This window comes from Tauraco erythrolophus, chromosome 2 (assembly GCF_009769465.1).
Source record: "Tauraco erythrolophus isolate bTauEry1 chromosome 2, bTauEry1.pri, whole genome shotgun sequence".
NCBI classification, from domain to species: domain Eukaryota; kingdom Metazoa; phylum Chordata; class Aves; order Musophagiformes; family Musophagidae; genus Tauraco; species Tauraco erythrolophus.
The window spans coordinates 74,688,276-74,713,181 of NC_141466.1; the positions used below are offsets into that span (position 1 = coordinate 74,688,276).

The 24,906-nt window shown below is 37.7% G+C and overlaps 1 protein-coding gene across 1 annotated transcript in view; it reads left to right on the forward strand.

Annotated features, from left to right (window-relative positions):
• SYNE1 (spectrin repeat containing nuclear envelope protein 1) overlaps positions 1-24,906 on the forward strand; it is a 199,047-nt gene that overhangs the window by 163,829 nt on the left and 10,312 nt on the right. The window contains exons 91-105 of the mRNA XM_086625933.1: positions 1,018-1,209; positions 5,893-6,024; positions 6,634-6,740; positions 7,809-7,959; positions 8,805-8,936; positions 9,099-9,254; positions 10,135-10,344; positions 12,943-13,044; positions 14,787-14,906; positions 16,710-16,910; positions 18,208-18,339; positions 18,924-19,096; positions 22,370-22,502; positions 22,896-23,078; positions 24,290-24,439. Coding sequence (XP_086482059.1) covers positions 1,018-1,209; positions 5,893-6,024; positions 6,634-6,740; positions 7,809-7,959; positions 8,805-8,936; positions 9,099-9,254; positions 10,135-10,344; positions 12,943-13,044; positions 14,787-14,906; positions 16,710-16,910; positions 18,208-18,339; positions 18,924-19,096; positions 22,370-22,502; positions 22,896-23,078; positions 24,290-24,439 — 2,274 coding nt within the window. The remainder of the gene's footprint in view (positions 1-1,017; positions 1,210-5,892; positions 6,025-6,633; positions 6,741-7,808; positions 7,960-8,804; positions 8,937-9,098; positions 9,255-10,134; positions 10,345-12,942; positions 13,045-14,786; positions 14,907-16,709; positions 16,911-18,207; positions 18,340-18,923; positions 19,097-22,369; positions 22,503-22,895; positions 23,079-24,289; positions 24,440-24,906) is intronic.

The window sequence follows — 24,906 nt, forward strand, 5'->3', positions numbered from 1 at the left end:
ATGAATTAAACATCTAGTTAAATTTCCACCGACACCAGTTCATTATTGGAATTTTCAGTCTGCTCAGCCTCAAGTGTTCTTTCATCACCTATCCTTGGGAGCTGTTTGTTGTATATAGATAAACCCCATGAACTTAAACAAAGCAGTAATTTTTTTTAATATAATCTGTAGGAAAGTCAAAATTAAAAGGAATGGTTAACTTCGTGGAAAAGTTAATACTGCTCTTCTTTTGCTGGTTCTTAAAATCTTAATACTGTAAGCTTAAAAAAAAACCCCTCCTTTACTTTTTTCCACTTTTTAGAGACTCTACCCATCTTATCCTGCACACATTCCTTCAGGAGCAATATTTGTAAGTTCATATTTGACAGTTGCTATGGAAAGTAAAACGTTTGATGTCAGGCTAGGTTTTTGAGCAAGAATTGTATGAGCTTTGAGTTTGGAAGATCAAAATGTGCACTATGTCTTTAATGGAATGTCAGAAAAGTAGCTTTCGAGAATAAACATGCCAGAGGTTTGTCACTTTAAGTCTCTCTTTAGACTAAAGAGGATTAGATATAAATCCTTAAGTCCATCACAAACCAATCAGAAAGAGCAAATAGTAAGAAGAGAAGCTTATCAACGCAGCCAGCACAACACATAGGAGGAGGTAGGAAGCATTTCACTAAATGTACATGAAAGAAGAGGAAAGAAGCGTGCTCTGTTTCTTGTCGTTATGGATGTCAGTCCAGCATCTTAGCCACCATTGCCTTTAATGTGCAAATAAAAAGCATCTCCTCTGCAACAAATCCTTTGTTTTAGACAACTTTTTAATTTCCTGTTTCGAATAAGGTTGCAAACAGAAATGGCAAATGCAAACATTTGCAAGCATATTCCTCAGGACTCTGAAAGGGAATGGAAGGCAAAGCAATGATAACCTGACTTGCCCTTAGGGTGAGGTAGGCCGCAGGTCATCTTGCCAGACAGCGTGACAGAGGCTGGAAAATGTATGAATTCGGTTCTTTGTTTTCGCTGCTGCAGAACATGCTGGTTGAAATAGAGCAGAAGGTGGTAGCCTTGTCAGAGTTGTCTGTGCACAACGAGAACTTGCTTATGGAGGGGAAGGCTCACACCAAGGACGAGGCAGAGCAGCTGGCTGTGAAGCTCAGGACACTGAAGGGCAGCCTTCTGGAGCTGCAGAAAGTGCTCCACGACAAACAGATCAACATTCGGGTAAGTGGCTCTTTCTGGCTGGCTTCATGGTGGGCAGGAAGTTGGGGAATTTCATAGCAGTTTTATGCAACTGAGAAATGGGGTAAAAGTATTTTACTTATTTAGTTTGAGCTATTCATCTTTAGTTAGTAAATGGAATTACACACCAAAATAAAGAATTGCCTAGCAAGCTTTAGCGTATCATTTTCAAGTTAACAGCAGCACTTCGTGTTGAAACTGTCCTAACCTGACTATCTTTACTGAAAGGACAATAATAAAATAGATAGATGATTAGCTTGGTCTGGATATATTCTATTCCAGTTCCCAGTCCCTTTAGGCTACGTGTGCTCTGGGGCAGGATCCCTTCCCCAACAAAAGAACAATCCTGAATACAGGCTTTCCTCCATATTGCATGCACATCACAATGAACAGATAACATCAAGATAATGAAACATTTTTAAGTATAGCTGATACTTAGTGGCATCATTACACCAAACAAAATATTATATAAACAAAGATATACTTAACCTTAGTCTTGCCCTATGTTTCTATTCCTAGAAGCGTTGGTCTACTTATTGCCACTAGTTCATTTTATTTAACAGTTGGTTTTGGTCATTCTTTAGGTTAAACTAGCGTGTGGAGAACCGAATACATACAAGAAACCCGACTACGTAATGTGACTGACTGGTTTTGAATTTGCTTGCCCTGCTGTGACTTCCTCCCTGCCTTTTCTTTTACTTCTTTTCTGGGCTTTGCTGTGCAAATTAAACATGATAAGCTTCAAAGATTTCTAGCTTGGGAGGCAGATTAAAGCCTACTGAGAGGTTAGCTTGAAAAGTCACTTGACATGCTAAGAACTATTTTTAGTCCAAAGGAACTGGATAACTGTAAAACTTAATATAGTGTCACAGAAAAAAAAAACAACCAACAAACACACAAAAAAAGGAAGGAAAAAAATCCAGATATTTATTCCTATTGTTTCTAGGATTGAGTAACTTTAATGGTATTCTCACATATTAAACCTCATGATTAGGCAAATGAAAAGTGTTATCAAACAGCATGTAGGTATATAATACTATATTCCAATATATTACTTGTGAGGTGAAAAGGCATCACAGACTTTTTTGCTTCATTTTAAAATATGCATGCTGCATTTTAACATGTGCTTCATTTTAAAATACGATGGTGTGATTTAGTTTACTTAAACTTTTGAAACAGATTTTTGGGTGCTTCTCTAATATCAAAAATAACAACAAAATAATTTCCAGATGTAGAATATTAATCATTTAAGATGCTACATGCATGCAAGACTTTATGAATTGCAGACCTTTCTTGAACTTCCCTTATGGTTCGTGGAAGAAAATAAATAGAGGCAGAATAACATCTTCAAATTTTTATTGAACAATTTTTTTTCAAATGAGAAATTCTATAATGTCTTTTTTCAAACAATTGGGCATAAAATATTCCTTATGGACCAAGGCTCAGAGCATCAGGTGCTCAAAAATACACTGACTCTATCTACTGCCACTATTAACCCTGAGAAACATTACATACCAACAGCACTGTTGCACATGTGTATAAGAAACTCTTACACATGTCTCTAAATGTATTGATAATCTTGTAATTGTCCAGAGGCATAGAGCAGCCTGCACCCAGAAAAGGAAGCATCCTCCCGAGTTGCAGTGCAAGCCCAAGAGCATTGTAAAGACTGGGCTATATTTTCCTTAGAGCAATATTTCAGCACATCTGTTAGTCCTGTGGCATAAGCCTTTTTAGGAGCCAGTGTGAGATTCTGTGACTTCCTTGCAGCAATTTCAGTTTTCTTTCTGATTTTAATTAATGTCACTAATGATATGGAAAAAGTGATTTGGAGACTAACTCCTTTATTCATAAAATAAAGCAATGGAACTAATCAGAAGCATGCTGAATGGTAAGAGTTCCAGGCCACATGACTTCCAAATGTAGGATTTTTCAAGCATTTTGAAAGATATACAAAACAGGGCCTTATTACTGTTACCGACTAAATTCTGTGACTTAGGGGCAATAAAAGTAAATAGATTCCTTGTAAAACAAAGAAGTAGAATAGATTCTGCAGTAAAAAAAAAAAAAAAAGATAATGTTTCTTTAGTTTTTATTACAAAATGTATGCCTGATAGAAGTTTTTATAATTCTGAACTCCTTTGAAAGATCAATTTTCTCACCATTTTTCTTCAGGGACTTTTCCAGTTATTTCTGTGCTGGAGTGGATAGTCCCCAGAAATGACAGCTTCAAGCATTTATTTCCCTGGTTATTTAAAGGAAATATAATGCAGTTCTTTCAGACAGAATTCAAATTAAAATGCAAGTGTTTTTTTTCAAACTTATATTCTGTGATTTGAGAATGATAAAATCTGGTTCATAAATAATCTTGATCTAAAAAGTATGCACAATAGCATATTTGCAAAACCTCATTGCATCCACAAATGCCACAATCTCTTTTACACTCTGCTATTGCAGGAACTGTGGGACCACTATTTATTTGTCTTAGTATGACTCTAAAATAGTAGCTTCTCAACCCTCCTACCAGAGAAGAGGAGACTCAAAATCTAACTGAAATCAATCAGCCTGCTCAAATGCAGTGAAGAAATAGATGCTGTTCTCTAAAGGAATTTACAAGTTTTGAACAGCTGTTGTCTCTAAAGCATATAAAACGAACCAGATTTTTTAAAATAATTTACAGAAGGATTGTCTTTTTTTCTCATTTTAATAGAAAAATCAAAATTCCAGACCCTCCTTATCCTTCACGTATTTTCTTTGTCTGATCTGATAGCCTTTAATGACATTTTTTGCACTCCAACCACACCAGCTTTTCTAGAAACTTGTTTCTACAAAGTATCACATTTTACCTGCAAACAATCCTTAGTGAAATAAAGCTATTTCATAGAGCAAGGGCTCATGGTTCTTTCCAGATCTAGATACCTGCTTGCCTGTTTTGCTCCTCTTAACAGTTTATACCCTCTAACACTAATCAGTCCTTTCAACTCCAGTGTGCTCATCATGCCCCAAAATTGAAATCTTACACCTAACTACTTCTATTTAGCAAAACCCTGCTGTTTCGGTGCCTGATGTCAGGCACACTGGTGGCAGAGGTCTATCCCAGTTGTTAGTATAAGGAGCACCAGGTGAGGCAAGAGGGGTTTCCTCAGCCGCTTTCAACCCTGATGGTCCCTGCCTGATTTGAGACAAAGGCTCTCTGGAAGGTGGGGCATGTTTTTGTTTTGGAGAGCCTGCTGTAATGTCTGAACCATTTGGTGCTCTTACTCTGATTAGAATAAGAGCTGAATCATGGGCAAAATATGAATCCTATAAAAATTAGATATATAGACAAATTGGGAGAGGAATTAAGCCTCAGCTTTAGCTCTTGAAGCTTTAAAAAAAAAAAAAAAAGTGCAAACTCCGCAGTCATTCTGTGCCTGCAAGTAATATTAAATAAATCTGGAGAGGTGTGTAGATCTAGGTAGCCAGACCTACAAGTCTGTCTTTAACATTAGGCCTGCTATGTTAAAATCCCTATATTTGAACACAGTGGCTGCTAAAATAAGTTAAATTTACAGCCAACATGGATTTCAGTCAGTAAGTTGATAAAGCAGTTTCTGGAACTACTAAGTAATTTGCTCTTTCTTCCTTTGCTTACACAGAAAGCCTGTCTAATCATTCATGTTGGAATAACATAATGATAGAAGTATGAAGTGAAGGGACTGTTGCTTTTTCTGTTCTGTTCTAACATTCTGTGGTTTGGTCTCTCTTTACTTGTCTTTACTATTCGTATCATATAATCTGCTCTTAACCGACTGTGTTTCTGCCAACCATGGATAAAGTTATGTACTTATTGATAAATGTATTTTGACCAGAATGGCAACGAGCATTCTCTTGTTTTTAGTAAGACAAAAAATTGGCTTTAGTTAAACTAAAAACCTGTCAGAAACAAACCATTTGTTCCTTGCATTGCCAGTTAAAGCTACACTCTCCATTACATATCAGTGCTCTTTTTTAGGCGATGCAGAACTGTCTTCAGAAACACATCAGTCCTTGGTCTCTGATCTCTGGTCTCTGATTCTGCCAAGTGCAGTGGTGCATGTTTATTTTTACATCTTCAGGGGCGCTTTCTTGATAGTAATCAATGACCAGTAGACGTCAGAAATCTAAAGTCATTGCTCACTTCAGAAGGCTCCAGGGCTCCAGGGAGACCTTCTAGAAGCCTTTCAGTATCTAAAGGGGGCTTACAAGAAAGCTGGAGAGGGGCTTTTTACAAGGGCGTTTAGTGATAGGACAAGGGGCAATGGCTTTAAACTGAAAGAGGGGAGATCTAGATTAGATCTAAGGAAGAAATTCTTCCCTCTCAGGGTGGTGAGGCGCTGGAACAGGTTGCCCAGAGAAGTTGTGGATGCCCATCTCTGGAAGTGTTCAAGGCCAAGTTCAATGGGATTTTGAGCAATCTGATCTAGTGGAAGGTGTCCCTGCCCATGGCAGCAGGTCTGGAACTAGATGATCTTTAAGGTCCCTTCCAACCAAAACCAGTCTATGCTTCTATGAATTTACATAAGCCAGCAACTTGAGAGGTGGAAGGTGGCACTACGTGTGGCTTTGAGTTGATGAGCTGGATCTAGCAGTTCTCTAGCAATATGAGAAACTTTGTAAAATGTTTAATTCTTTCTCTTAAAGCAGGGATCATTACAAGAAAAGGAGGAGAGCAACCTGGACTTTGTTTCCTCACAAAGCCCCAGTGTCCAAGAATGGCTGGCACAAGCAAGAACCACTCGCTCACAGCAACAGCAGAGCACCCTACAGCAACAGAAAGTTGGTGTTTTGCATTTCTTTCACTCCCGTATTTAGATTGTGCTTGACACTGTAGCTGAGCCATTCTTGTTAATATTTCCACTGAAATCTTAATTTTTGCACTGTTTCTTGCTCAGTGCTTTTGTAATGATGCATCTGAGCTCACTATTTTATATGTGTAACAGCCAGGCAGACTAGGCTTCCTGGGCGATTATGGTCAGCTCACTTAATCGCTCTATACTTCCATTGTCCATTACTAGAATTAAATTGAATCAACTCTTAAAGTTACTCCAAGGAGATGATGGTATTTGCTCAAAATAGTGATCAACTTTGTCTTTATAGAAGCAAAGATACGCACATTACAGTATTTATTGTGTTGCATGATAGACATCCTCACTAGATTACGTTCCAGAAACTGCATTGCATTAGTCAATTAGTTCAACAATCCAGTTTATGTACCCAACTTTTCTGTGTCCCTGAGTGGGGATTTTGCACTGCTTTTGGTGCTCCAGCAGGCCATATCAGAAATAGCTCAGCTATCTTTGCATGACAGTTATGCAATGTAGATGTATCATTCCAAGGCAAAAACAATCCAAGGTTTGTTTTGGTTTTTGTAACTTGCTACGCTAGGAACTCGAGCAAGAGCTAGAAGAGCAGAAGAATCTGCTTCGGTCAGTAGCATGCCGTGGAGAAGAAATCCTGACGCAGCAAGGTGCTCCAGAGGGCCTGTGTATAAGGTCTGCTTTTATGTGTTCTTTTGCAATAAATTTCTATGACTTTGCTTTGTCATCCTTGTGTTTACATCCCTCTTCTGAATAATTCTATTTTTTTATCATTTTAATGCAACACCTAGGATACTTGAGTCCTGTTTTATAATTCGGGGGTCTGATAATGTAGTTACACAAACTGGTTTGTGCTAATAGATCACCTTCAACATTTAGAAATTCCTTTTATTCTTATTATCAAGCATCACACTAAAATTACAAACTAGTAGAATTCATTAGACAAGCAGCGGATCAGTTACTATAGCTTCATGGTCCAGCATTGGTATTTGAATCATAGCTGATCTCTAAACCACTGTAGTCTACCATTATAACCAGATCTTCCCAGATGAGATACTCATTGTTTAATTTTATTTTTCCAGCAGTTAGTAAATATTTTTCTTTTGAAGCCTTGTGTATGTTGAGTTTCATCTCTGAATGAAGAGTTTTCTTGCACGCTTCCCCATCTGGGGAGGAAGTAGATGTCTAGAAAAGCCTTGGCTCCAACTGGGAGAGACTTCTGCCCTAGAGAAGGCAGGAGAAAACTGTTGCCATATGGTGTTATACTATAGAAACAAACAAAAAAAATCAAACAGAAAATGCTAGCCTTTATTCACTGTTTACCAAAGATAAACTCGTATGTTTGTCCTGCATTAAAATACCAGGTTATGACTGGCATTTTGAGAGAGGAGGTGAGGAAGGAGTCAGGTAAAATATTTTTTTTATTTCATGCTTTGAAGTAAAGCTTGTTTAAAGATTACATTTCAATATAGTATATATTCAGTCTGTTTGGAGGTTTTTTTGTTTAATATGGGTACTTGCAGCTCTAAACAGTTTCTTAGAAAGTACATTTTATCCTATGAGGCAAGAACTTCTTGCTGTTGCACACCAGAAAAAAAAAAACCAAACCAAAACAAAAAAACAAGTCAAAGCTTTAAAAAGTAGCAATTTAAAAATAGATTTTCCTAATTGAAACAGGAAATAAACACCTCGTACAGTTATAACTTTTTTATTTGTTAAACCTTTATGCATCTTCCCATTCAGTGAGAAGTCTGATACACTCTCTGAGGAATTAAGCTTGGAAGGTGAGAAGCCATTATCTGAAGAACAGATGAAGGTGAAATGGGAAAGCCTGAACCAGGAATTCAGTACCAAGCAGAGATTGCTTCAGAAATCTTTGGAACAGGAACAACTGGTAGCTATTTTTAATTTATCTTTGCATTTTCTCTATGAAAGCAGTTGTCACAACATGAGGTACAGTGTGTTCAGAGCAGAAGCATTAAGGTGATGCAGTTAATGCAAAGAATATAGAACAGTTTATTTTTGTGACATCTTTAAAAGCTATTAAATATTGGCACTAGCACTGCTTTTGTTCAAAGTGATTTGAATTGCACTACCATTCAGGTGAATAAATTAGAAAGGAAGAAAGGTCTTAGACAAAATTTTAATCTACTTATTTATTCCAGGATAATTCTGTAACAAATCATTCCTCTGGAATTGACCAGTACTCTGGCAACAATTTAGAAGAAAAACTGATATTTCCAGTTTGAATTTATTGATTGCATTCAATTCTTGATCTTAGTGGGTATATGACAAAGAAGCAAGTGATTTCAGCCACAGAATTTTTACTGAAAGAAACAGAGATTAATCAACTAAACCAAGGACAATCTAAGATCTGTATTAACATACATCCTCCGTTTTATTGTTAATAGACCCAAGCCCACTATTCTTTATATAACTCTACATTTAAGTTGACTTCCAAAGTTCTAAATATCTTGTATTCATTCAGAAGTAATTAGTGGGTTTTTTTCAGTAAAAACAAGTAATTGCGAATTCTGGTCACAGGTATTTGTCCTACACTTCTAGTGAGCCTCCTGTTCAACCTTCTTGTTTATTCAAGATATTCATGACATAGAACAGTCATGGGAGGACCACGAATGTTATTTGGTGACATCCTCAGTCAGCAGAAGAATCTGTATAGCTGAATTTTGTGTCCTACACATGGTAGAAGCATCCTAATTGGCACTTCTTTCTCAGCAGGTTTATAGCAGACCAAACAGACTGATATCTGGAATGCCTTTGTATAAGGAGGAAGGACAGGATGAAGATAAATCCTCAGTGTCACCAGTATTGGTTGAATTGAATCAGGCCTTTGAAGATGTGTCATCTGAGGTAACGTTTCAATTATCTTTACACCTGTCCTCCAACAGAGCCACATTTAGAATGAAAATTCCTCTAGCTCCCACTTGGAAATCCAGCCCTTTCCCAAATATTAGATGTTAGAAAGAGTATCTTGTACTTCTGCTCTGGACTTCTCTGGTTCCTTATGCCCAGGCTGGACGGGTGGAGGAGAGCTTGCATCTTGAACAGAAGCTGTATGATGGTGTCACAGCCACCTCCTTGTGGCTAGATGGTGTGGAAGAACAGGTCTTTGTTGCTACAGCTCTGTTGCCAGAGGAAGAAACAGAAACATATCTCTGCAAGCAAGAGGTAAGACATCCATGAATAGGACTTTCTTTAAATTGCCAATAAGGATGCATTTTATGTAGTGTTTAGAAAGAAAATATTAGAATCCTGGAGAGGTGACATGTCTCTGTCATAATCTCTACGTAATTGCAGTGTTCTGCTACTGGTAGAAGTAACTTTATTAATCATGTAGGGAACGTTGCAAGAAGCAGCATCTGACTCAAATTTTGCCTGATCAGAAGAGAATGAAACAGAGTCTTTCTTCTGTGTAACTTTGCTAAGTATTAGCAAACACCACGTTGTTGCAATTGAAAGAAAGTGAAAAAGAGGGAGGAATACTTTAGAGTGTAGGAACAGTACAAATTCCTCAACATGAAATGAGGGGGATGGGAGGGGAAGGGAAGGGAAGGAGCAGGGCAGGGGAGAAAGAGAGATAATAGGACAAGGGGTAACTGTTTTAAACTAAGAGAGTAGATTCAGACTTGATATAAGGAAGGACTCTTTTACGATGAGAGTGGTGAAACACTAGAACAGGTTGCCCAGAGAGGCGGTAGATGAAGCATCTCTGGAAACATTCAAGGTCAGGTCAAATGGAACTTTGAGCGATCTAGTGGACAACGCCCCTTATTGCAGGGGGGTTGGACTAGATGACCTTTAAAGGACCCTTCCAACCAAAACTATTCTATGATTCTACATAATTTTATTTCAGCATTTGTTTTCCTCGGAGCAGTCTGGGGTCTTTTTACTACCAGAGATACTGTAGCTGTGTAACTCTGTCTAGTGTGTGTATATTAATGTAAAAAGATCACTGCATCACTGAAAAACTAACAATGGTTATGGGAATATGTTTGCCTGCTTTCTGAAATGTCTGATTGTCACTTTGCTTTGTTTTCTACAAAATCAGTCTCTTGCCAAAGAAATCAAAGACATAACAGAAGAAATGGATAAGAACAAGAATTTATTTGCTCAGATATTTCCTGAGAATGGTGATAATAGGGAAATTATAGAAGACACTTTGGATTGTCTCCTGAGAAGACTGACCTTACTGGAGTCAGTAGTAAACCAGAGATGCCAGCAGATGAAAGCACGGCTCCAGCAAATAGTGACTTTCAAGGTATGATGCCCATCTGGAGGAATTCCTGGACCTCAGTAAAGCCTTTGATACAGTTTCTCATAGTGTTCTGGTGGAGAAACTGGTAACTGCTGGCCTGGATAGGTACACCCTCCTTTGGGTTAAAAACTGGCTGGATGGCCGGGCCCAAAGAGTGGTGGTAAATGGGGCTAAATCCGGCTGGAGGCCGGTCACCAGTGGGGTTCCCCAGGGCTCAGTGCTGGGTCCAGTTCTGTTTAACATCTTTATCAATGACCTGGATGAGGGGATTGAATGTACCCTCAGTAAATTTGCGGACGACACCAAGCTGGGAGGCTGTGTCGATCTGCTCGAGGGTAGGGAGGCCCTTCAGAGGGATTTGAACAGACTGGATCGTTGGGCTGAGGCCAATGGCATGAGCTTTAATAAGGCCAAGTGCAGAGTCCTTCACTTGGGGTATAAAAACCCCAAGCATCGCTATAGGCTCGGGGAGGAGTGGCTGGAGAGCTGCCTGGCAGAGAAGGACCTGGGCGTGTTGGTTGACTACCGGCTTGATATGAGCCAGCAGTGTGCCCAGGTGGCCAAAAAGGCCAATGGGATACTGGCGTGTATCAAGAATAGTGTGACCAGCAGGAGCAGGGAAGTGATCCTGCCCCTGTACTCGGCACTGGTGAGGCCGCACCTGGAATATTGTGTCCAGTTTTGGGCCCCTCGTTTTAAGAGAGATATTGAGCTCCTGGAGCGAGTCCAAAGAAGGGCAACTAAACTGGTCAAGGGGCTGGAAAATAAAACTTATGAGGAGCGGCTGAGGGAGTTGGGGCTGTTTAGCCTGGAGAAGAGGAGGCTGAGGGGAGACCTGATTACGGCCTATAAATACTTGAGAAAAGATGGTGGGGAGGTAGGGGAAGGGCTCTTTACATTAGTGATGGGTGATAGAACAAGAGGAAATGGGCATAAGCTTAGTCAGGGGAGATTCAGGTTGGATGTTAGGAAGTATTTCTTCTCTGAAAGGGTTGTCAGCCACTGTAATAGGCTGCCCAGGGAGGTGGTTGAGTCCCCATCCCTGGATGTGTTTAAGAATAGGGTGGATGAGCTACTTGAGGATATGGTTTAATGGGGATTAGGGATGGTTGGACTCGATGATCTCTAAGGTCTTTTCCAACCTAGAAATCTATGAATTAATAGGGGTACAGGTCAAATGAGGATATAGAGGGATCAAACTACTTCTTTGTCTATGCAAAACTTGGCACCCAAGTCATCATCCAAAATTTAAACACTGTGCTACAAGCCTTGTGCAACTCATGCAATTATTGTAAAGTCATCATTCATCTCATGCCTTCCCACCCTGCTCGCTTTACATAAAAGGAAGTTGTTGACTACTGTTCTCAAAGGAGAAAAAGCAACTTTAGAGTTACACTCTATACATTTTATAATTTCATAAACAAGTACACTGTTTTTATTAGCTGATATAGGGTAGCAAATAATACTGATTGCCACCTTTATGATCATCTTTAAGCCATTCTATTACTCTAGAAGAGCTTTTATCTCAAGACATCTACATTGATCAAAGCAGAAAAAGTGAAGATAAATGGAGAAATGTGTGTTTTTAGAACTCTCTTCAGAGTTCAGAAATGCTTTCACATCTTACTTGGTCTCTACTATCTGTCTTATTATCATAGAAAGCCTCCAGTATGGTTTAGTTTTAATGAAAAACCATGAATTACAAAAAAAAAAAAAAGGAAAATAGATTCCTATTGTCTTTAGATTAGGATCATCATTTCATAGGTTATTACTACAGGATTTCTTTCCAAACTCCATAACCTTTCCTCTGTAGTAGATAGGAAAAAAAAAAAAAAATCAACATTTTTCAATGAAAGGCCTTCCTTTGCTGTAGAAAGCAGACAAGTTGATTAGAATCCTGTGCATTATTCTTATACCATAGATATTTAATATTTAAAAGAATTACTGCATGCAAAAAAAAAAAATCAGTAATGCATCCCTTATATAATGCACAAAGTTTTAGAAATATGTGCTGGTAACTTTCTGTTGGGATGAGTGTGTAAAAAAAAAAAAAAAAATATAAAAAAGTATATAAAGTTGATTGTAGCTTGGCAAAATTGTTAAACAATATTTATGTGTCTCTAAAGGTACTCTAAAAGTTGTAATGTGTACCTAGCTTTTTAATGTATTGAAGCCTTGTTTACTTCTTTGTTATATTTGCTCAAGTTTGTCATGAAAAAAGCTTGCCTTAAAAAGTAAAACCTGGCTTACAAGTATATGTGGTTGAATAAACTACACAAGAATAACATGTTTCTGTTAAATGAAGCTAATGACCCTTGCTAATTAGTTATCTAATTAGAAGGCAAAAGCAGAAGTGTGTTCACAGGTTATGTTTTGAATAAAAGTTGCTTTAGGTTTTAGCTCATGTAATACCTGGCTATGGACTTTCAGCAATGTTACATGTTTGCATTGGCTAGTTTTGATGCTTCCAGTTTCAGTAGATTTTATGCTTTAGTGCTGACATTGTATCCTTGTAATGCTTTAAACTTTCTGGAACATAAAATATTTTTCAGTTGGTTCGTGCTGTGATTGGCTGTAATTTGTCATTGCTGTCTCCTGTAGAATGATCTGAAGCTCCTGTTTACATCGGTGGCTGATAACAAATTCTTAGTTCTACAGAAACTAGCAGAGGCAGTTGAGAGACCAGAAACAGAACAAATGCAGGTATTACCAAACGTCTATTACTGGGGGAGGGAGAAAGAGTTAAAGTTTCTATTCAAAGTATAAATGAATTCTAGAGAACAGCTGCTTTTTATGGGAGAATGTATGTGCTCACATAAAGTATGTGAAAACGAGTACTTCCAAGAATGTACTACACGTTTATAAATTAAAAAAAAAAACCTAAACAACGTAAAGTGTCTTTCTTATCTCCCCACCTGACCTAGTTATGCATACACTGAGCAGTATTGGAAAGAAAGAAAACTTCAATGAACCAAAAAAAGTCTAAAGTTTGGCTAAATTGTTTGGCTATGACACTTTATTAAAAAACAAAGGCACTTTCTTCTGCACTGGTTTATAGTAATATCTTGACTGATATTCATTTTAAGGCAATAATATTTTTTTTCTTTATCAGGAATTGCTTGATGAACAGTTAATTATTGATATGAAAAAATGCATCTTGTTTCTTTGTTTCTGTTTTGCCAATGAGAAAAGTGAATGAAGTATGCTAACGGCTACTTTCTACAGATGTTTCTTGTTACCCAAGAGCTACTGATGTCTGGTGCCAGCAGGTGACTGAGAAAAAGAGTCTTATCCTTCAGCTAAACAGAAATACTGGGCTTTATAGCAGCTAATAATAAAATTTTGAAGGAATTTTAAGTCTCTTGTATGAATTAGAGAGCTGGCACTGTGTGTCTGTCTTTTCTGTCTTCCATGATGCAAAAGACTGGCAAAACTATATCTCCTGTTTGATTAATTTAACTATGAAATAGGAAAACAACGTGCTAACAAAAGCAACTGAATCGGTTCGTTTCTGAACATCTACCTTGGCTGATAAACATTCAAATTTAAAACATTGCTGTTTGTTCAGGATGTGATTGGGAAAGTGGAAATAACGCTCTTAATCAGCCAGTTAACTTGGCTGCATGAGGTGTAAGTTTAGTGACTGTGTTGTGCGTACTCTGCATTCCTGGGAGTCAGGAGTTCTACTCAGTATATAGTTTAAGTATATTTGGATGGACAGTTTTCAAGAAAGAGCCTTAACAAGGGACTTTTAACTTCAGGAGTCTACCGTGTGTTTTTAACTTTGTTATAGCTTGAATGCATTACTTCAGCAGAGACTCTTAGGGTCTAGGAAAGTCCTAGGAAAGCTTGTATCTTCCATTGAAAAAGGTGAAATTATCACTTGTATACACATGCAAATACCAACCTGTGTTCTTAACTTGTAGTTTTCCGAGTGCAAAAGGGCAGGTACAAGTTCTTTTCCTTGACAGTAATTTTGACCCTGTCCTGGTTCTGAAAGGGAACTATACACAGATCTTTGCTATCATGCATGACCTCTGCTGTGATGGTTGTTTGTTTGGTGCTCAGATATGACAGGAATGAGTGTTAAAAAAAGAATGATTTAAAAGAAGGTGTTAGATCTACTAATAGTCCTTTTGTGCCTGTACTATATAATTAAAAGCATGGAACTTCACAGCGAGGTTTGGTATAAAATAGTGTATGATACTAAACCAGCTTGTTATTAAAAAATAATAATGCCATATTGTATCTAATTTTAAGAAACAAGCTGGACTCTCCCAGCTTTGAATTAATACCTTTTCTTTATAGTATCCTTTAAAATTTCAGCAGATTGAAGGACTGATCAATACTTTAGGCAGAAAACAGAAAAGAATATTACTGTATGGCAGCTACAGTACTGTTATTAATTAAACCTTGAAACTAAATGATGTAATTTTCAAATGCAGGTCATACTGCAGGCAGAAGAAGATTTGAAGGAACTAGATGCTGGGATCAATGAATTAAAGAAGCGTGTAAATAAGCTACAAATTGACCAACCTTCTGTGCAAGAGCTGTCTAAGATTCAGGTATGGTTCATAAGTTCCATCCTAGACCTGTCTGGTGATATCAAAGATATTAGTATGTTCCTTTTTATTGCTCATATGGCAGTTTAGGAAAACGTATTTAAAAACATTTCAGTGTGTCTAAAAGTGTTTTCTTTCTGATTCACCTGGGTTTTCTGCTTTTGCATTTTCAGATCTTCTAACATCTCTATTATTAGCAGAATTAATCATAAAAACACACGATAACGTGTGTTCTTTTCACTCTTGTTGGGTCCCTGTTCAAATAGATGAAGTTAAGCATGTAAACATAAATGCCTGCTGAAGGTTGACTCCTGTTATCACCAGCGTCTCGTGATCTGGGGTTTAGTTCTCTCTCATATCTGTTATTAAAAAAAAAAAAAGGAGGGGGACGAAAGAGAATATCTAGCTAAGTGTGACCTGAAAGTGGAAATGTTCTGCTTTTACTAGAATACCTCTCATGTTCCTGCATACTTTCAGTTAGACTTGGTTTTGAACATACTGAAGTAATAGGACTCTATCTTAAGGCTCTCTGAAGTAGATACATGTGGGCAATTAATCCAGAACTTTAAGTCTGTTGAAACTCCTTTGTGAGCAGTTTGGTGCTGAGACAGGGGAATACTTAAGGAAAGATCAAGGAGAAGAGTTACTACTGAATTTTACCCTTTATAATGACATAATAATACATTGGAAGCAAAGAAAACAGCTGAAACTGGACCATAAACTCATTAAGCCAACAAAACAGTGATCTCAATTAAAAATGTATGAAAAAGAGTTTGTGCAAATGTGTCTTTTGCCCACCTCTTTATCTTTTTGGTCTGAGATCATCCTGCCTTTTTTTGCTGTCAGATCATGTGATGTATCCCCCTCCCCTTGATTTTGGTTTTCAGAAAAGCCTTCCTCTTGCTTTTTTGACAGTTGTGCTTCTCACAATTGTCTCTTTAAAGCTAGGGAGAGCCAGCTACAGTCTGAGGGTGAGTACTTTGCTGTAGTACTGAATGGTCATAAAGATATTTTGATTTATTAGTTCTGGATGTCTTGTCTTGATCAAAAGTAAGGACTTATCCTCACAGTCAGAAGTATGTTCTGAGAATACAGTTCTCTAAACCAAAACAAGAAAGTAATCCTGTTGATGAAGAAAAGCATCTGTAGGTTGTTCTCACTTTTATGGTTGAGGTATACAAGATGAGTAATAGCACACAGGAACTCATGAGAATTCTTCCTTTTGGCTCGTTTTGTAATTTGGCAGTATAGGCACACTGTGAAATACACACTGAACCTTTTCTACACTTCACTGTTCTAAATAAAGTAGGCCCAGTTTGGTTTTTATTACAGATTGTATCTTGCTTACTACCAGTAAGCTAATGGGGAAGGTGAGGGAAACAAATCTGGCTTTGAGATGCCTATAGTCTGTAGATGTGATGGAGTCCATCCAACCCTCTGCATTATAAGAAGCAAAACGTAAACAGCATCTGCAGTGTGCAATAGCCACACAGTAGTCTGGTTTTTGATGACTTCAGCCCAATCACCCTACTCCTTTGCTACTTAAAGCAAGCCTTTGGGATTCTTCTAACTTCATTCCCTAATACATGCACTTGAAAGAGTTGCAGGTCTTGCTTATTTTTTCTCTCTTTAAATAGTGAGTTGTTAATTTATCAATGAAGTCAGTATATCTGCACAGGCTTTTTGAGCAGGGAATACATGCTGTTCTGCTAGTATTCACAGAGGAATAGGTGGCAGTAAGGTTGCTTCTAGGAAGACGTGTAAGATGTGAAACAAGAATCACCATTGCTGCTCTTTGCCCTCAAGGATAAGTATGATGAGCTGATGATGATCATTGGATCCAGACGGAGTGACCTGAATCAGAATCTGGCTCTTAAGAGGCAGTATGAACGAGCTTTACAGGACCTGGCTGACCTGGTAGAAACAGGCCAAGAAAAGATGGCTGGTGACCGGAAAATGATTGTTGCTTCTAAGGAAGAGATTCAGTCGCTGCTTGAGAAACATAAGGTGAGAAACATGTGACATGTTTCAGGACTAATCGTGACCGTAAGCTTGTACACACCAAATTGCTAACCTTCTGTTCGTAAGCATTCAGGGACTTTTCAGAATGATGAGCCAGTAGTAAATCACGATATTTAAAGCTTGCTGTATTTTAAATTGAGATCAATGAACTGTTCTGACTGAATGACTTTTAAATGCTCTGTTGAAGATGAACCCAGGTAGATTGCATTTTCTTCCTTATTCTAATATCAAGTTTCAATTCTTATCCTGTCATGCTACATAGCAATTTCATCCTCCACTCCATTTTTTGCTGACAGAAATTTATGTTTGCTAATAGCATCTACAAAATATAACAAGACTTCTACATGGTTTTTATTTATTGGGCAGAATTTTTTGGTGGTGTATATCTGATTTAAGTTATTTTTGTTTATGGAATGAGTGTTGGGATGGAATTTGCATGGAAAGGATGACCTCCTTTCTTTAAAAAGCCATTGTCCTTTTTAAATTGTGTTGGATTTTGTGAAATGTTGATGGAGCGAAAAGTTTACCTAATTCTATGTCTATAGATACTTGATTGTACTGTTATCTTAAAATGTTTTAGTGGTAGTGAATTGAGCAGCTGTTGCATTTTCTCTTTTCTGTTCTTTCTTTATCCTCTCCCTCACACTCAAATTTCTCAGGAATATTTTCAGGGGTTGGAGTCTCACATGATCCTGACAGAAACGCTCTTTAGAAAGATCAGTAGCTTTACCCTCTTGAAGGAAACTCGGTCACATTCAGAGCTAATGACACAAGCTTCAGCTGTATTAAAGCTGGCTCACAAACGAGGTGTGGAGCTGGAATACATTTTAGAGGTGAGAATTTCTGTGTTTTTTTCTGTACTGCCATTGTGATCAACCACCAGGATATTCTATTATGTTTTCCTATGCTTGGACAGAATTGATGGGCATCAGTCCCTTTTGTTATATACACAATGCACTGATAGACTACATGTAATCTTTGGTATTTAACTGTTGTGTCTTCAGGTGACAAAAGTTGTGTTCCTCTAAATTTAAAATTGTTCCTTAGCTTTAGCTGACAAGGAGAACATGACAGCTTTATCCATGTGTTATAACCAAAATTTGAACAAGTTGATGGTGTTGAACTTGACACAGAGATGGTGTCTTATTATAGATTCACTGGAAATTGGCACTGTTATTTCACAACCATGCAGCTATAGGATTTCAGATCAAGAAAGCAAGTAATAAAAATTCCAGATACCCAGATTCAATATTCACCATATACATGGATAACTTGCTTGCAGACCTGGATGCATTTGGATGAAGATTACCAGGACCTTACTAGACAGCTGGAGTCTGTTGAAGATAGCATCCCCACTGTTGGTTTGGTCGAAGAGACAGAGGACAGGCTTACAGACCGAATTACACTTTTTCAGGTTGGTGCTTTTCAGACATTCTTTATGGAAAAGTTGGATGAAAGGGACCTCTGAAGGTCATCTAGTCCAGCTTTCCACTTGAAGCAGGACAGTTGCCACGGGCAGGATCAGCAACAGCTTTGGAAACCTTGAAAAACAGAGATCGCAAAGTCAATTGGGGAACCAATCGCAGTGCTGCACCACCTCCTACTGAAAAGGTTTTATATAATGTCCAATCTAAAACTTTAGCTTTCAGCTTGTCACCATTGTCCTTTTTATATTGTGTGACACTACTGAGGAGCATTTACTTTTATCATCTTTTTAATTCTACTCCAAATAGTTGTAGACCTTTGTTAGACTGGCCTTTACCCTCCTGTTTGTCAATATAAAGCAAGCACACCTCGCTCAGCCTTTTTTTAAGGACATATGATCTGGTTCCCTAAACATCTTCATAGCTCTACACCAGATCCTGACTACTTCCTTCTTCTTGAACTCAGCAGGAGGTGGCGGCAGAGCAGACTCGGATGCAGTAGATGTGGCCTCATCAGCACCATGTAGATGAGGGTAAAAAAATAACAAGTTGGTTGTTCACGGTCTTAATGTAGGCCAGTGCTGTGGCTTGCCTTATTCACAATGCCTTGATTACGGAAGATGCCAGGTTAAATACACTAGCTATTCCCTTCGTAGCCTCTACTGAGAAACAGGATTATTCTGCCCAAGGCATGGAATTTACACTTCTTGTTAAGCCTCCTAAGGTTTCTGCTGCCTCCAACCTCAAGTTTATCAAAGTGTCTCTGGACTAAGTCTCCATTTTTTGTCTCAACCACTCTCCCTACCTTAGTGTCATCACAAATTTACTGAGACACCACTCTCTGTCATCATCCATGCCATTAATGAAAATGTAGATGATGTTTGGGCTCAACATCAACAATCTCTAGAGTACTCTGCCCATTACAGTCTGCCAGCCAGACATCAGGCCTTTGATCACTAGTGTTCAAGACTGGTAATGCAGCTAGTTTTCAACCCATGTAACAGCCTATTTATCCAGCCCACATTCTCTCCGCTTCCAGAGGAGGGTCCTGTGGGAGATGGTGTCAAGGGCCATACTGAAGTCAGTCTCATCCACAGAGATGGTAGTTTTGTCATAAAAGTTAGTGAATCCAAGCTGAATATTCTTGATTACCTTTTCATCCTTTTTGTCCTTGAAAATGGATTCCAAGGGGATGTGCTCCGTGATCTTTCCAGAGAGCAAGGTGAGGCTGAACAACCTGTGGTTCTCTGAGTTACCTTCCTCCTTAAATGCAACAAGAACTAATAGTTTAAATATAGGTTTTCTACCACATCCTGTTTTTTTCAATCTGTCCTGAAAATTAGGGTTCTGCTCTAGTGTTTAGTCTTTGTCTTGTTATACACCAGACGGTTCAGTTGAACTGTTTTGTTTTCCAGAAAAATACCAAATTTTTCCTGCAAATTGACTTCTCGTCTACTCTGAACTTGTTATGTACATTGATCTTTTACCAGACAGCTTTCTGCTTTTGCAATGGTATGAGGAGAACTTGAGCAATCTATGGTGTGTGGGTTATATTTTGGTTTTGTTTAATGCTAGGCCTTGTTTCTGTTGGTCTTGACTCTAAGTTAGTTTTCCCTTTTGTTTCTCTTGTCAGTTACATAAATTAGGTTATTTAAATCCAGATGCTCGGACTTTGCTATGGCATAACTTTCAATACTTTTTTCTTTTTTTTTTCCTCTCTCTCTGTGGCCACATTTAGGTTAAAAATCCATCATAAATAATTTATGACTATCTTAGAATTCTTTATGCTACTCTCTAGGAGTTATACATTTATTTGTGTATATATCTTATATGTAGGTACACATAGAGACACAAATATATGTAAATATCAAATTCTGTTAAGTCATTAGAGCTGTATTTATGTGAGAGAAAAAATAAGGAGAGCGACAGAAAGTTTATGTACTCGCCATGAGACTGGTAGTTTTGTACACTTTGGATTAGTTTCAGCAGAACTGGAAAATGAGAATGCATGTACATTTTGTTATCAAGCTTAGTGAAATATACAGCTATTTCTAAAATCCATACTATTTGTGTAATGATAGTTGAATTTGGCTAATACATTGGCTCACATATACAAATTCTTTACCCATCCACAAGTCACCATTTAAATGAAATCTGTCTCTGCTTCAGGTTGAATTCAGGGTAAGAGTATTAACAGCCTTTCCTTTTTCAGTACCCTTTTTGCTTTCTTGTGCCATAACATTTGACTTCTGTGTTTAGAGTTTTGGACAGCTGAGGTGATCTTCTCTTTTGTAGCCATGAATAGTAAGACAGTAGATCAGTAAAAGAAGAGTAAGATTACCAGAGAGCTGAAGATAGACACTGAAAGGGCTGAAGAGTGGCCACTGTTAATAACTTGATATTGGACACCTTTAACTTTCATTGCAGTAGAGTTTTCAGCAGGTAGTAGACTGTGTTCTGACATTTTATTCGATTTCTCTCAGAAATGCTGTTGCTTCACAAAGATTCTTTTGAAATTCTTCTTCTCATGTGTTAAATATCTACACCAAGGAGGAGTTCGTCATAATAAAGTGTCAATAGACATATTGAAGTATGGGGTTTTGTGACAGCACGTTCAGATTTTGAGAAGGTTACCTGCATGATGCTTCTCAGGGATTTCTAGAGCTGGAGCAGAGGGGGAAGAATTGTGATGTGCTGTGGTGACATTGCTATAAAATGCAATAAAAGAAAACTAATTTTGAGAAAGTGTGATATCAGAGACCTGCAGAGCTGTCTAACCATCTCCTCTGTCATTACAGCATCTGAGATCTAACTTGACTGAATACCAACCTAAATTATACCAAGTGCTAGATGATGGGAAAAGGCTACTTTTTTCTGTCAGCTGCTCAGATCTTGAAAGTCAACTGAACCAACTAGGAGAAGGCTGGTTAAGTAACACCAGCAAGGTTACCAAAGAGCTTCACAGGCTGGAGACAATACTGAAGCACTGGACAAGGTAATGCTGATGCAATAGGCAGTATAAACTTCTTCACCTGCACTGTTCAGGTCAAAGTCATTCTGAACTCAGAACTATTAGATTTGACATTTAAAAGTACTTTGAAATGTATGTGATAGTTTGACTATTCTACAATATCTTACTTCTATTCCATAGAAATGCTATCATACTCTCTCATTTGCAATAAAACATACACCAGATAACAACTGATGGGAGGAAGTCAGAAGATACCTTATTTAGATGACTATATTAGAAGCCCCATGTGTATACAGGTTGATGGGAAGGGTGTGTGTTTTGCTAGGTAGCATGAGTAGGCTCAGCATGTTCTGGTAGGGGCATTGCCACTGCTGGGTTCTTGTGGGTCTGTGTCATTGCATATATGGAATGGAGCTTTTGACTGCCTTTACTAATCTTCATGTGATATTTTTGAAATGAATTCTCTAAGTAATATATGAACTTTGTCTATTATTCATAATATCCCTGGCTTGTTGGCTCACTAGCCTTTCAAGACAGATACATAAATGGTTTGTATGTATAAAGGTTATGTGGAGACACTTATTCTGACATCTTATTAGTTGCTTGGCATATAAAATAATATGGAGATAGTTTCTGGAAAAAAAAAAATTTTGCTCTGAGATGTCTTGTGATAAAGCTTTTAGAAGATCGAGCCTTCTAATGGAAAGCAATAATCTGTCTGTGTCGGGGGGGGGTGGGTGCTGTTACAGCTTGCCCAAACAGATTTATAACCTAATTACTAGTCCTTCATTAAACTTACTTTTTCCTAAGAGGCAAAATGAAGGCACAGTTAGGAATTGTGGATGTAACAGCTAAAATAAGAGCTTCCTGATACCATGCATGTCTTTAAATCACATTTTTCTGAAATTTGATAAAGGAAAGAAAATATTTTTATTTTTATTTGAAAGCTGTCATACAGTACCTTCCTCTAACACATGGAGGAGAGACTGCTCAGTTGGAGGCAAGAAGTGGTGATGACTGTTTTAGATTTTTTTAAAACATCTTTACAGGTATCAGAGTGAATCAAATGAACTGACGCAGTGGTTACAATCTGCAAAGGAGCGACTTGAGTTTTGGAGCCAGCAGTCTTTGACAGTTCCTCAGGAACTGGAAACAGTCCGAGACCATTTGAACTCCTTTTTGGTAAGTCATTCATGGACCTAGGACATCTTTTTCTCTCCAATTACAAATAAACATTTGAGCAATCATATGGTTGTACTTTTTCTCATTGTTGAAGTAGTGAGTTTGCAAAAAAAAAAAAAAATCTGCTTCTGTAGGTGAGCTATCCAAAAAACTGGTATGTGTGCACATTAAGCACTCCTTTGCTAGAAGCAGTGATTGCAAGGCTTGATGATTCTGAAAACAGAAAATGGTTTTATGACTGAAAACAATTTTTGTTTTTACTTGATCTGAAGTATAGCTGGTAAACACTAATAGAAAGTATATATTTTTAAAGTGAAGGAAGGATATGCTTAGCTTTCTGAGCTACAATAAACAAGTAGTTGATTATTTCCACAAAAATTATTCTGTTTACAGGAGTTTTCAAAAGAAGTGGATGCTAAATCATCACAGAAATCTTCTGTCCTGAGTACTGGGAACCAGCTCCTCAGGCTGAAGAAGGTGGATACAGCAGCATTGCGTGCAGGTTTGTCCCACATTGACAGTCAGTGGACAGAGCTGCTCACACAAATCCCAGCAGTACAAGAGAAATTACACCAGGTAAGGAAGGCCAGTGATGGCCTTTGATATTCCAGAAAATTCAGATCATACAGTTAGCACTGTCTTTGAGAGGCAGTTGCTCCCTTCCTCAATTTATCCATGTGAGACAAGACAGGAAAAACATTACTCCTGTTTTAATATGGGAAAGCTTACGTTTACGTCCAAATCCTGTCTACCCATACTGTCTAACACCAGTGGGTGTTAATTTCAGACTTTCACAGTTATATTTGTTAAATTCTAACTAAAGAACAGATGAGGAGTTTTTAAATATGTTGGTGTGCTTTTTGGAAAAAGAGAGTTCATATTCCTGTGCCCTGTCAGATCTTGATGGTGGTTACGTACAAATTGAGTAGACTGAGTTCAAGTCTGTGCAAGACAAAATAAGTCTAGAAACATTGTGTAAGGCTCCTGCAGATGTTTGTAGGAGGAGGACGGTTTAGGTTGCGTAGTTTTGGGGTTTTTAATGCTATAATACTTAAGTTAAATAATTATACTTGTCTAAAAGTTGATTTAGTATTTAATTGCTGTCTACCTAAAAATATCATAGAACATGTTTCTGAGTAACTAAGTGTAAGCAAACATTACTGTATCAAATGTTGGAAGCGAGTCTTTTAAGAAAAAATCAGGTACTATTCAAAATCAGCCCATTTAGAAATCACCACACAGGAAAAGTAGTATAAAATTATTTTCCACGCATCTATTCATTAGCTATTTACAAGGACAGGAAAAGTATAGCTTAAAGTTGATCTTCTACACAAGCCAAATACAGAATTATGGAATGAGAATGCAGAACCTTTAGGAAGTCAGAAATGGAATCTTTGTTTTGCCCAGTTTCTTTTACAATGAAGAATGGAAATAAGAAGTCTTTAGTATAATATTTTCTTATTAGGATGCATGCAGTTATACAATACTTATCCTATTAAAGCCTCTTTTTGTGACTTCTTTTTCTCTTTATAAACTTCAGTGATAGAATCATAGAATCATAGAATCGTTAGGGCTGGAAGGGACCTTCAAAGGTCATCTAGTCCAACCCCCCTGCAAGGAACAGGGATATCTCCAACTAGATCAGGTTGCTCAGGCCCTCATATGTTAGGGATGTAGAATAACATGATAATAAGAGCAGGTAAAGGAAATGTACTATGGTAATGCAAAGCAAGGAGTTCTTATCCATTTTCTTCACAACATGCGTTTTAAGTCTGTTATCTCTTCAGCTCCAGATGGACAAAATTCCTTCTCGCCATGCTATCACTGAAGTTATGAGCTGGATTTCCCTGATGGAAAATGTCATTCAGCAAGATGAAGAGAATATAAAAAATGTAGTAGGACAGAAAGTCATTCAGGATTATGTCCAGAAGTACAAGGTACTGAGTGGAAGTGTTACTAACTTCCCTTTTGAATTATCTCCATTAAATAGACATACATATGGAAAGTATAAGTGATTTAAGGAAAAAGAGAGTTACATTGTGGAGTGGTTAGATTGTACACAAGTTAAAACTGGGTAGTATTTGATACTGTGGAAAAGAAGTCAAAATTACTTTTATTCTGCAGTTTAGTTATGGTAGGAATAGGATTTTTAATATGCTTAGCTTATTTTCTAGGTAAATCCAAAGCAACATGTACATGCGTACACCTTATTAGATCTTTCACCCAAAACCACAAAGCACTTTGCAAATTATGTAAATTCTTTTATAAATTGTCTGCATAATATCACCTTCTCATCAAAGCATAGCCTGTTCTTGAATGGAAGGTTGCCAGTGGTTTACAGATCAAGATAAATTTGGTCAGTATTTGAAGCAAAAATGAAAGATGCTATACTTTGAGATAACTA